The 13,405-nt window shown below is 38.6% G+C and overlaps 1 protein-coding gene across 1 annotated transcript in view; it reads right to left on the bottom strand.

Moving 5' to 3' along the window:
- The window catches only part of CDC5L (cell division cycle 5 like), a 53,858-nt gene that overhangs the window by 25,232 nt on the left and 15,221 nt on the right, over positions 1-13,405 (bottom strand). The window contains exons 6-9 of the mRNA XM_003789234.3: positions 10,112-10,330; positions 8,655-8,799; positions 6,758-6,946; positions 2,100-2,248 (exon numbers count right to left, since the gene is read on the bottom strand). Coding sequence (XP_003789282.1) covers positions 2,100-2,248; positions 6,758-6,946; positions 8,655-8,799; positions 10,112-10,330 — 702 coding nt within the window. The remainder of the gene's footprint in view (positions 1-2,099; positions 2,249-6,757; positions 6,947-8,654; positions 8,800-10,111; positions 10,331-13,405) is intronic.

Here is a 13,405-nt window from a genome sequence, read left to right as displayed (position 1 = left end):
GTCCCAGCTACTTGGGAGGCGGAGGCAGGAGACTCACTTGAGCCCAGGAGTTGGAGGTTGCTGTGAGCTGTGATGCCACGGCACTCTACCCAGGGTGACAGCTTGAGGCTCCGTCTTAAAAAAAAAAAAAAAGACTCTCCTGGAGTAAAATCTATAGACTCTGCAGTAACCTATATCTTAATTATTCAGAGCTTTTTAGGGAGTGGAGGTTTGGGGAGAGTTAAGTTACTTCCTGTATCTTTGGCGTGTTCTAGACTGTTGGTGCTGCCAGCCAGACAGCTATTCCCAATAGGTGAGGTGTTATCAAACAGGACACAATCCCTGCCCCAAAGAAGCTTACAATCTAGTTGAGAGACAAGACATACAACTGTCCTCAGTTATCATGAGGGACTGGTTCTAGGACCCACCCCAGATACCAAAATCTGTGGATGTTCAAGTTCCTTATATAAAATAAGTATAATATTTTCATCCTCCTGTGTATTTAAATCATCTCCAGATTACTTATAGTACCAAATACAATTTAAATGCTATGTAAAGAATTGTTGTACTGTATTTTTATTTGTATTGTTTTTTTGTTGTTGTTTTGAGACAGAGCCTCACTTTGTCGCCCCAGTAAAGTGCCATGGTGTCATAGCTCACAGCAACCTCAAACTCTTGGGTTCAAGCAATTCTCTTGCTTCAGCCTCCCGAGTAGCTGGGATTAAAGGTGCCCGCCACAATGGCCAACTCTTTTTTTTTTTTTTTAAGAGATGGGGGTCTCACTCTAGCTCAGGCTGGTCTCCAACTCAGGAGCTTAGGCAATCTGCCTGCCTCCCAAAGTGCTAGGATTACAGGCATGAGCCACTGCACCAAGCTTGGCTTTTTATTTTTTGAATATTTGTGAACTACAGTTGGTTGAATCCACAAATGCAAAACTAGAAGATACAGAGGACCAACAGAGCACATGAAAAGAGCAATTAGGTTCTCTTACAAGCTTCATAAGAAATGATAAATGTTCTATAAAGGCTGGTACCAATGGCTCTTGATTCTGCTGTCAAGTATAATTGTAAAAGCCTTAAATGCTTTTTATACTAAACAACTAGTAAGAGGATACATCCTAACACTCAAAGCAAAACCCAAATATTTCCAACCCTTAAAGTTCAAATTCCATTTTACTATGACTTACTTCTGTAACATTCGTATTTTAAAGATTCTTCTCAAAGGACAGTAACTTAAAAATTATAAATGAATACTGAATTCTAGTTAATGATATCATTGTGGAAGCACTGAGGGATAAAATGGACTGACATATGCCACTCACTCTGAAATGTATTAAAAAATAAAATGGATTAATAGATGGATATGTAAAGCAAATCTAGTAAAACAATAACAATCATAAAAATTAGGTGATAGGTATATGGAAGTTTACTTTAGCATTTGTCAACTTAAATGACTGAGACTAGCTCTCCAAAAACAAAGACTTTATTTGGGAATAATAAATAATTCAGGATATATGTGCCATGGCAGACCATAGATGCGTATATGGGAACTAAGCTAAGGGGAAGCTTTATAGACAAATGGAAAAATCCATGTAAGCTGTTTTGAAATGAAGACCACTGGTTTCAGAGGTTTATCACAAGCAGTGGTGTTTTTCAAGTATCCCTTATTTCAAATGTTGTAACAAGAGTTTCATATTTTAGATCTTAGAATATGTACAATATGTACATTATACTTACTGGTTGAGCATCCCAAATCCCAAATTCAGAAATCATGTTGGTGCTCAAAAAGTTTTAGATTCTGGATTGTATAAAAAGAACTATAATTTTTATAAAATTCACCTGGAGATCAGTAAAAATGGATCCGGATCTATTCTTTACAATCAAATACAAAGTATTCAGAAATATGATGATAGCATCTGAAACTTTGGGAAAAAGAATGGAAGCTCCAAAGTGTTTAATTATTTCCTGGATTTATGTTATATATTACTATGAGCAAGGAGAAATCCAAAAGGCAAGCTGAACACTTATCTCCATTCTCTGTCAACAATACTAGAGCAAACATGCTTTCCAAATCCCTGGATCCAGGTTTTTCTAAAATACAAATATGTTTATTTATAATACCTGAATGGGGTAGACAGAACTGTGTTTGGAGTCTGCACAACCTGCCGCTGTGGAGTCACACCTGAGAAGTCACTCTCATGCAACGGAGTATTAAGTCCACCTTTTAATGGGGTGTCCACATTGGTCAAGGCCATGAGGTTCTGGGCTTCCTGATCAATGAGAAGGCAAAGAAATACATTTAACAGTACAAACAGGCTAGCATAATCCTCTCTTCTGGTTCTACCATACAAATCTTAAGGCAGGCAAAATTCTTAAACATTTTCTCAATGAAAACCAAGAGACAAAATGAATACGAGACCATGGAAGATTTCAATACTTCTGTTCCTTCTGTCAACCTAACATATCATGTCAGAGGTTTGGAATGATATTTCATGTCAAAGAATGCGTTTGTGGCCTCACATGTGATAATGCCATTACACTAAAGTTTCTCCTATTTCCTGTGCCAACCCTCTTTATAATTCAAGCATTCATGAGCATCTATGAGCATCTCTTAGTCTATTTCTTCTACTGGGAAATTTAAAATATTCCCAAGTGACAGATCTACTTCAATAGGAAACAACTCTTGGGTGTCAGGTTCATTTCAGAAGCCTTGCCTGATCTCTTTAGCTAGAACTGACTATGTTCTCTTTAGTCCCTTCACTGTACCCCTGTCCTCATTACTATCTTCAAACCTCTAAGTCTTCTAATCCCCAACCCAGGGCCTGTGGCAGACTTTATTGTCTCAAGATGGTCACTAACATATCTTTCATGTTACATATATTTCTTAAAATGCAACGTTGATACTCCTTCCACGAAGGAGAGGGTCTATTTCCCCTCCCCTTGATCCAGCTGAGTTTTTGATTCACTTGGAACCAAAAGAATGCAGCAAAAGTGACAGTGCTTGACTTCCAAGTCTAGTTTTTACAAAAGAGCTGCTTTCCACCACACTCACAATAAAATATCATGTGAGAAGTTCAACTGTTCTGAGGCCACCATGTCAGGAGAAAGCCCAAGTCACATGGGGAGGCCACATGCAGATTTACTCTACATTCCCAGCTGAGTACCACCCAGCCAAGAGCAGTTATCAACCACTAGACATGGAAAGATGACATCTCCAGGTTGATTCTAGCCTGACCTGTCAAGTCACCCCCAACTATGGAGTCCTTCCTATTAAGTCCCCAAATATGGAACACAGGTAAGCCACTCCTTCTGTGCCCTGTCTGAATTCCTGATCCAAAGAAATCAAGAGCATAGTAAAATGTATTAAAACACTGTTTTGAGGCAAATGAAAATAACCAGAGCAAGACTTAGTCTATTATTCTATCTTTACTCGTGAGAAAAAGTCTTAAATTCCTTGTGTTCCTTTTGCTATTCTAAATATAAAGTACAAAGTATTTTCTGGAAAGAAATGTATATGGGCTTAGAACTTTTGAATAAGAAAGAAAAATAAGGATCAAAGTAATGGAGTATGACAAATCACATCTGCCAATATTACACACAGGCAAAGGTGTACAGTATGGTATATTTAAAGACAACCAGACATGATCTGGCCAAGGAAAGGGGGAGTTCAGCCCAGCAGAAAGCATCTGAGAGCTGTCTCTGACACGGTGGATTATTCTCTTGTCAACTTGGTTACAATGGAATGTTTCCCAGAATCCCCTTTTTGCATGGTGCTAGGTTAGAGTTCATCAAAAGTGAAAAGAGAGGTAGAGGCAGAAATAGAGGTGATGAGAGATCAGTGAGCAGCACTATGTTCTGAAACCTGTCATTTGTTAGAGGTGACAAGAGACTCCCAGATGTGCTGGCAAGTTTGAGTATGTCCTTCCTCAGCTCCACGTCCAGTTCTTCTTTACAGCAGGCCCTAGAGACCAACAGTAACTCCACATCCATTAAAAGACTTCCAGCTTCAAACTCACAGAAATAGTAGCCACCATGCGCCAACAACCATCCCGACCTCTACACCAACCCCCTTTGTACCTGGTCCCCAGACTTCCCTCTAAGCTCTGACTAACCCACAGGAGCGATAGTGACCTTTCCTGATCCTTGAACTTATCTTTTCTGACCTTTGGTTCCCTAACTTTCCTCACAACTGTGTAAAGAACTAACTTATATAACAAATTCATTATACTATGATAGTCATAGAGGTTCTAATCCCCTAACTGAACCTTGACTAACGCACCCTAAGACTAAATAAGAGACCAAGAAACAAGAACTGACTCCCAATACCCCTACCTACACAAAACAGCAGCCAGAGCTATCACCCGCACCAATATCCAACCAATAAAAGCAGGCTCACAAAGAAAAATTTATCAAACTTTTGCATAAAAATAACTTAAAATATATCGTAGTTAACCAGATTAAATTTTCAACTTCTGTCAGTTCATCTTAGAGGTTTCAAAGGGCTTCAACCAGCCACAATCATTTTCTAATACAATACTGAGGCAAAGACTTCTATTTTTCACCAAAACCCCATTCTCTTCTTCCACAGTAAAAGAAGCTTCAATTCTTATGCCTACATCTGGCTGTCCAGGACAAAAACTATTTGTCCAAGAAGTTAGGTGTGTCTGTGTGTCTAAGTTCTGGCTAGTGGAATAAAAGCAGAAATGACAAGTGCAAGAGACATGTTCTCTTTGTGTGTGTGTGGCACAGTCGTGTGTGTGGCACAGTCTCACTCTTGTTACCCTGGGTAGAGTGCAGGGGTATCATTATAGCTCACAGTAACCTCAGTCTCTTTGGCTCAAGTGATCCTCTTGCCTCATCCTCCCAAGTAGCTGGGACTACAAGCACTCACCACAACTCCCAGATATTTTTAGAGATGGGCTCTCACTCTTGCTTAGGTTGGTCTCTAACTCCTAAGCTCAAGTGGTCCACCCACCTCAGCCTCCCAAGTAGCTGGGACTACAGGCATCTGCTACAACACTCAGCTAGCTTTTCTATTTTTAGTAAAGATGGGAGTCTCACTCTTCCTTAATCTGAGATCAAACTTGTAAACTCAAGCAATGCACCTACCTCAACCTCCCAGAGTGCTAGGATTACAGCCACTGTGCCCAGCTGAGAGACATGTTCTTAAGAAGGAAGAGTGTGTTCTTATTCCTCCTTTCTGCCCTCCAAACACAAACATGATGGCTAGCCCTGTAGCCACTGAACCTACCACAAGGAAACCCCAAAACCAGGCTGGACGTGGTAACTCATATCTGTAATCCTAGCACTCTGGGAGGCCAAGGCAGGAAGACTGCTTGAGCTCAAAACTTCCAGAACAGCCTAAGCAAGAGCAAGTCTCTCTCCCCACTAAAAATAGAAAAATTAACCAAGCATTATGGCAGGCGCCTGTAATTCCCAGCTGAGGCAGGAGTATCTTGAACACAGGAGACTGAGGTTGCTGTGAGACAGGCTGAATCCCTGGAACTCTAGCCTGGGACAACACAGTGAGACTGTTTCAAAAAATAAAAAAAGGTAAAAAAAAAAAAAAAGATAACATCTACAGCCTGACCAGATTAGAAAAGAGTGACATGGCCAAAGAGTTGAATTAGTGCTAAATAATCAAAAAATTTAGCAACTAAATAAAACAAGTATTAACTCCCAAGAAAAAATACTTCACAGCAAAGTACACTATTATGCCAAATGTTATATATACAAATATTACCTATTTTTATAATTTTTATTAATTATAAAATACTTCATGGCTCAGCAATGAACAAGATTTAAAGTCACACGTATAAACCTAACCAAAATTATGACATCACTGTAATTGAAGATGAGGGGGAATAGAAAAAGTGTATGATAGAGACAGAGGGTGTGAGAGAGCCAAATGTGGAAAAACAGGTAATGCCTAAAACTGAAAACAAGCAACAAGTAACAAGCACCTCTGCAATAAGACAGTAAGTTATAAACCGGTGCCTCTAAGGAGTAGGCAATTAGGGGCACAAGTTCTCAGGAAGCCTTACACAACTATTTAACTCTTAAATCAAGTCTTTAAATTTATAATCTTGACTATTAAAGAAGAGGAAATCAGATGTAAGGGTATTAAATGACTCAACAGCGTTTGTACATTTTAGTATTCTCTGTCATGGAGACTTCCTGAGAACAAACTGAGCTGTGTGTACACCATGTGGTAAGAGAAGGAAGAAGGCGGTACTGCTGACATACAATGCCAAGCCAAGTATGGAAAAGCAAGGAAGTTCTAAAAATTACTAACTACACACATCTGATTTCTTTCTAGGATTGCTAGGGAACCTGAAATTCTGAAATGCATGCTTTACTAACAGATACAAAAGACTAATGCAGACAGAAGAGCTGGCTTCAAAAAAGCTCTGAATTATTTAAAGAAGAGAATGAAATATTACCTTGCATGTAATATATATAAAAAATTTGTTGGGTCATATGCTTTGTGAAAACAAGACCTTTCTCTACATTTTCTTGAAAATTGTAAATAAAAGTAAATTTAGTGCACAAAAAAAAGGCTCTGAATTAATAAACGTAGAAATAAAAAACCACCTAATTACAGAATCTACTGTTTTAGCTTCTCTACTACAGAAATGCTCTAGGATCAATGCATTCAGGATACAGTTTCAAACCATTTACCCTAGAAGAAACACAATCAAACCTCTTAGTGTCCTCTTTCATGATACTCTTTAAGGACAATAAACAAAGTGAAAGGTCAACTCAACTATGACATTTACCTGCAGAATTCTGTCTTGGGAAGCTGGTGTTCGTGGTGTTCTAAGAGCAACACTATTGTTGGTGACATTGTACTCAGATAAGAGAGTACTAGACGCAGAGTTTGTTATACCGGATTCCTCAGCAGTTTGACGTGCAATTTCACTTGCTTGGCCTACTTTTACAACCTCCTGGAGTTCTGCATCGGAAATCTGTAAAGTCACAATTATCATAGTAAGCAACAGTTTCATGAGAACTATTATAACTTCATATTTTCATATTTCAGAAAGACGAAGCTGTGTGATGAGTACCAGGGGTTCACTGTACTTAATACTTTCCTTTTAGTGGCTTTGAAAGTTTTCACAATGAAGTTTTTAAAAGCCCATCCTACATGATGGGGGTTGAAAAAAGTCACATATGATGTAAACTCAAGCTGCAAAGGTCGTTTCTCTGACCTGAAATTCTTTCAATCCAACATATTAATGTACTAAGAACATAAAGTATCAGTGCTTGTACAAAACTATAGATGTGGAAGGAAAAAAGACCACACAGAGAGTACAGTGAGCTGCAAGATCCCTAAAAAAATCTAAACATAGGCTCAGCGCCTGTGGGTCAAGTGGCTAAGGTGCCAGCCACATACACCTGAGCTAGCGGGTTCGAATCGAGCCTGAGCCCGCCAAAACGACGACAGCTGCAACCAAAAAATAGCCGGGTGTTGTGGAGGGCGCCTGTGGTCCCAGCTACTTGGGAGGCTGAGGCAGGAGACTCGCTTGAGCCCAGGAGTTGGAGGTTGCTGAGAGCTGTGATGGCACAACACTCTACCCAGGGGAACAGCTTGAGGTTCTGTCTCAAAAAAAAAAAGAACTAAAGGCATCTTAGTAATTTTACCAAAGTAAATAATCCTAAGTAGTACTAAGAAAAAAACACTACAGGCAAAATTTCAATTTAAGAAATATGACTAGTAATAATAGCAACATGACAAAAAGTGTTTATGTTTATGCCCAAGAATCTGTGTTGATGCAGCCAATGTACTGCTCATTTGGGAAAAGAAGGTCTTCTAATCTCCTAAGCCCTTTCTTCTGCTCCATTAAATTTGTCCAATTTTACAGAGCTATACTACTCAAAACAAAAGCTTATTCAAAGTTTCTATGTTTCTGACTAACGATAATTAAGTCAAAGGAATAAATTCATAGTAGGATGAATGAGAGAATGTACTTATCTCTCTTCTCCACAATTCCCACATTGATTTTCATAGCTGTTTTCTCAAGAAGTATGACACAACAAAATATTCCCTGAAAGATGGCAGGTTAAAGCCCACAAAACCAAACATCTCTGTTCTGGTCAGATACAAAAGAAGGCCTGAAGCCTAATCTGCTGAAGAATTTTAAGAGTTGACAATTATTTACTAAACCATCATACAAACTGTTTAAGACCTAATGAAATAATATATACAGAAAATCTGCTTATTTATCATACTATATTACAGTGACTTATTTTTATGTGTGATTCACACATTAGACTTGAAATCTTTCTTGAGACAGGGTCTTGTTCTATTGCCAGGGCTAGAGCATAGTAGCATCATCATAGCTCATTGCAACCTCCAACTTCTAGGCCCAAGAGATCCTCCTGCCTCAGCCTCTCAAGGAGCTGGGACTGCAGGCATGCACTATCATACCTAACTCATTTTTTAAATTTTTTTTAGAGACAGAGGTTTTGCTATTGTCCAGGCTAGTCTTAAAGTCCTGGGCTCAAGTGGTCCTCCCACCTCAGCCTCCCAAAGTGCTAGGATTATAGGCTGAGGCTCAGCCTAGACTATGAATTTCTTAAGGGTACGCAGCAGAAAGCTAGTACACAAGCCCTCAAACATTTGCTAAATGCGATAAAATCCACACAATGAAAAAACTACTTTTATTCAATTACCTGAGGTGCAGGAAGTACTAGTTTGCTTCTCTTTTTAGTAAATTCAGAAACACCACTAGTCTGAAGAATAGCTGATGGTAAATCAGACTCTTTTTTCCTTTTCAAATGCTGTTTGTCTTTTTTTCTATCTCTTCCTTCTTTTTCACTATCATGGATCAAGGTAGAGAAGAAATTTTTCAGTTATATATAGGCAATAATACTAAAAGCTACATAAATACTCATACTCTTTGAATAAACAATTCCATTTGTAAGAAAATATTTTTTTTAAAAAAGACAAAAATAATTTACATTAAGTTGTTCCCTATGCTCTTACTATATTCAAGACAAATGCAAAGAATAGCAGTGCAATTAACACAATAGGGAATGTTAAGTAACTGAAGTATTAAATATTAAAACGTTAAGCATCAAGACTGTGACAAGCAAAACATCTAATGTCAAGAGAAAATTACTACATTATAATTTATTCAATAAAAATTTGTGGGCACGCGGGAAAAGGATGAAGATGAATATGCAAAAAAGGAAACAAGTATATGAAGGAGATAAAATTAAAATATATTGTGAATTTTTTAATTTCTCCTTAAAATTTTTATTAAATTATGATAATTTTTTAAATTCACAATTTTTTTTAAAGGCTGTTTTAGCACTGATGAAGGCTCAAGGTGGTCATTCAGAGCTCCAGAAGACCTCCTCCTCTTCTCTGTGTATTCCTTTCCCCCTATCTAGTCTACTACTTCTCAATGATTGGTTTTCCTCTTCAATCTCTTTATTTATAAGGTCCTAATTTGAGAAACACAATGGAGTATACCCAAGAAAATCCTATTTTACAATGGCTGGTATTTATTGTTCGTAACAATTCATGTCCATAGAAATGAAAAGTCAACAGAGAGTAGGAAACTAAAACATCCTTGACAACCATAAAATGTTCTCCCTCTAATATTCAAATAAAAAATTTAAAAATACTCTAAAAACTCTAGAAATAAGCAAAATCCTCTATAATCTAAAATGAAAACATTTTCTAAATATATCTGCCTACCCTCATCAAGTGAAAAGATTCACAAATTCCTAAGTAAGGTTTTTACTTTTAATTTCATTTTTATAAAAACAAAGTAAAAATTTTCACTACAAAAGACAAACAAAACAAGACTAGATTTTTTACAAGTTCCTAAACTATCAGTAAAACTAACCTGTTCACAAATGTACATAAATGTTAAGATGTGATTCTGTGAGTAAATAGTCCAAGACTGTAATTCAAGAGCTACAAACATCATTCTATGCTAAAAACCTGACAGCCAAAGTTACCGGTTTTCTCAGAAAGATGAACTCATTAAATAAAGGTTTAGAAATGTAGGCTATGTTGTGCTAAACAATAAAAGTCTGGCTCTGACAAGGATAACATTTGGCCCGTCCTGTAACTCTTACTGTACCATTCCAATTCCAAAATCAGAAAGGCAACTCACGATCTTAGCTCCCCATCAAGATCCTGTTGTCTTAATTTCCTAAAATCTGCATCAAGAGCCTGGTAGTTTTCCTCAGAAGTATCATAAAAACCAAGAGCAGGCTTTTTTTCAAATGGGATTTCAGCATTATAATCAACTCCTCTCTTCCTTTTTCTTTTCTTCTGAATTTCTATGCCAGCTGCTCGAAGTTCTCTTCTTTTTTGGAGAGCAGCAAGACGCCTGAAGAAAGAGAATGCAAAATTACTTTGAAAATCATCTACCGGCTCGGCGCCTGTGGCTCAAGCGGCTAAGGCGCCAGCCACATACACTTAAGGTGGCGGGTTCGAATCCCAGCCCAGGCCCGCCAAACAACAATGATGGCTGCAACCAAAAAAGGGCCAGGCGCTGTGGCGGGCGCCTGTAGTCCCAGCTACTTGGGAGGCTGAGACAGGAGACTCGCTTGAGCCCAGGAGTTGGAGGTTGCTGTGAGCGTGATGCCATGGCACTCTACCCAGGGGGATAGCTTGAGGCTCCGACTCAAAAAAAAAAAAAAAAAAGAAAATCATCTACCCAGGCCAGGGGCAGTGGTTCATCCTTGTAATCCTAGCACTGGCACTCTGGGAGGCCAAGGTGGGCAGATTCCTTTAGCTCAGGAGTTCGAGACCAGCCTGAGCAAGAGCAAGACTCCGTCTCTAAAAACTGAAAAAAGTACCCAGGTGTTGTGACAGGCACCTATAGTCCCTGCTACTTGGAAGGCTTAGCCAGGAAGATCATTTGAGGTTGCTGTGAGGTAGGTTGATACCATGGCACTCTAGACTGGGCAATACAGTAAGACTCTTATTTCAAAAAAAGGAAAGGGAAGGGGCAGGAGAAGGAAAGGAAAGGAAAGGAGAAAATCATCTATCAAGAGGCAGAGATGGATCATTCAATAGAGTTAAGAAAATTATGTGGGTTGAGTGTGGTGGCTCAATACTAGCACTTTGGGAGGCCAAGGCACTTGAGGCCAGGAGTTAGAGACCAACCTGGGCAACACAGCAAGACCCCATCTCTGCAAAAAAATTACAAAAATTAGCCAGGCTTGGTGGTACATGCCTGTAGTCCCAGCTGCCCAAGAGGCTAAGGCAGGAGGATCCCTTAAGCCCAGGAGTTAGTGGATGCAGAGAGCTATGATCATGCCACTACATGCCAGGCTGTGTTAAGGGAATGACACTGCCTCAAGAAAAGAAAAAAACACCTGGCTATTTAGGGAAAAAAATATTTATTTAAATCCTCACTTCGTATCATTTGCCAATATAATCTAGTTTTGATTTACAGGTACATGCATATGTACATAACAAAATAAAATGAAAAACCAGAAGTAACTAAAATATGTATCTTATCTCTGAATAAGAATGTACTTACTAAATATAAATTAAGTAAATGGGAAAAATACCATTAAGGTTTTTGTTTTAAGGGTGCAAAAAGTAGACAGTCTCTTACAATAGTAATAAAAAAGTAAACTGCTATAGCTTTCCCAAAAAAGAATTAGGAAATATACATTAAAAGCCTACAGATTTTTGTATTTTTTTTTTTGAGACACAGTCTCAGTATGTCACCCTCAGTAGAGTGCTGTGGCATCACAGCTCACTACAACCTCAAACTCCTAGGCTCAAGCGATTCTCCTGCCTCAGACTCCCGAGTAGCTGGAACTATAGGCACCCATCACAATGCCTGGCCATTTTTTTGGATGCAATTGTCATTATTGTTTAGCAGGCCCACGTTGGGCTCAAACCTGCCAGCTCCAGTGCAAGTGTCTGGTGCCCTAGTCACTGAGCTATAGGCACCAAGCCAAGATTTTCATATTTTTGAGCCAGCAATTGCACTGCTCAGCCTTTTAGCCTAAGGAAATAAATCAGACCATAAGCAAGTACCTAACTACAAGACTTTTCCCCAACCACTGTAACATCATAGATAACGACACAATCCAAACAGCCATCAATAAATCAAGAAATCAAATGAATTTATAACAGAGCTATAAGATACTTGATAGCCATCAATATAACCTTTAAGAAGGCTATAAATCTACTTTAGCTAACATGGAAAGAGGCCCAAACATACTGCTATAAACATGTAAAAATTTTATATGTTATCTGTCAGAGAACATATGCCTGGAAAGATGTGAAGGAATAATGATAATCATTGATAGGGGGAATCCCATTTAATTTTTACTTTTTTCTTTATATTTTTCCATGATGCTTTAAAAAAATAAATAAATAAACAAGGTCTTGCTCAGTTGCCCAAGCTGGAGTGCAGTAGTATCATCAAAGCTCGCTGTATCCTCCAACTTCTGGGCTCAAGTAATCTTCCTGCCTCCTACTCTTGAATAGCTGGAAGTACAGGCATGTGCTACCATGCCTAGTTAATTTTTGTATTTCTTGTAGAGACGGGGTCTCACTCTTACTCAAGCTGGTTATTTTTACTTTTTTCTTTGCATTTTCCCATGATGCTATAATTTTAATGATTTATTAATAAGAAAAGTTGTAAGTGACTTCTAATATGACAGCAGAAGAAACTCAGTAAGCCCCTTTCCCAGAGAAGTTGATAGAAACTCTATATAGTTTAAAAAAAAAAAAAAATTAAAGTCCCCCAGGCTCAGTGCCTGTGGCTCAAGTGGCTAAGGCACCAGCCATATACATCCGGCCCGCAAAACAACAATGACGGCTACAACCAAAAAATAGCCAGGTGTTGTGGTGGGCGCCTGTAGTCCCAGCTACTTGGGAGGCTGAGGCAGGAGACTCGCTTGAGCCCAGGAGTTGGAGGTTGCTGTGAGCTGTGATGGCACGACACTCTACCCAGGGGAACAGCTTGAGGCTCTGTCTCAAAAAGAAAAAATTAAAGTCCTGGAAAGGATCCAAAAGGGATCCTTAATATAAACATTAATTCAAGAAAATCTACTTAAATTCAATCAGAAATGCAAGAGTATAGTATAGTAGAACCTCCATAGTTGACCATCTCCCTACATTGACTACGTCCTTAAGATGACCTAATTTTCATAAACATGTACCACATGTACATATGTATTAGTATAACAAGTTTAGTTTCTTATGTTGACCACCTCTGTATGTTGACCAGTTTGTTACAGTCCCTTGGGTGGTCAAATTACACAGGTTGTACTGTATTTGAATCAAGACTCACTCCCGGATTAAAGATTTAAACTTAAGACATGAAACCATAAAAATACTAGAAGAAAGTGTAGGGAAAACACTTGAAGAAATTGGCCTGGGTGAACATTTTATGAGGAGGACACCCCGGGCAATTGAAGCAACATCAAAAATA

Source organism: Otolemur garnettii, unplaced genomic scaffold (assembly GCF_000181295.1).
Source record: "Otolemur garnettii isolate 467f Iridium unplaced genomic scaffold, OtoGar3 scaffold00031, whole genome shotgun sequence".
In the NCBI taxonomy this organism is placed as follows: domain Eukaryota; kingdom Metazoa; phylum Chordata; class Mammalia; order Primates; family Galagidae; genus Otolemur; species Otolemur garnettii.
This window is presented reverse-complemented; position numbering and strand designations above follow the sequence as displayed.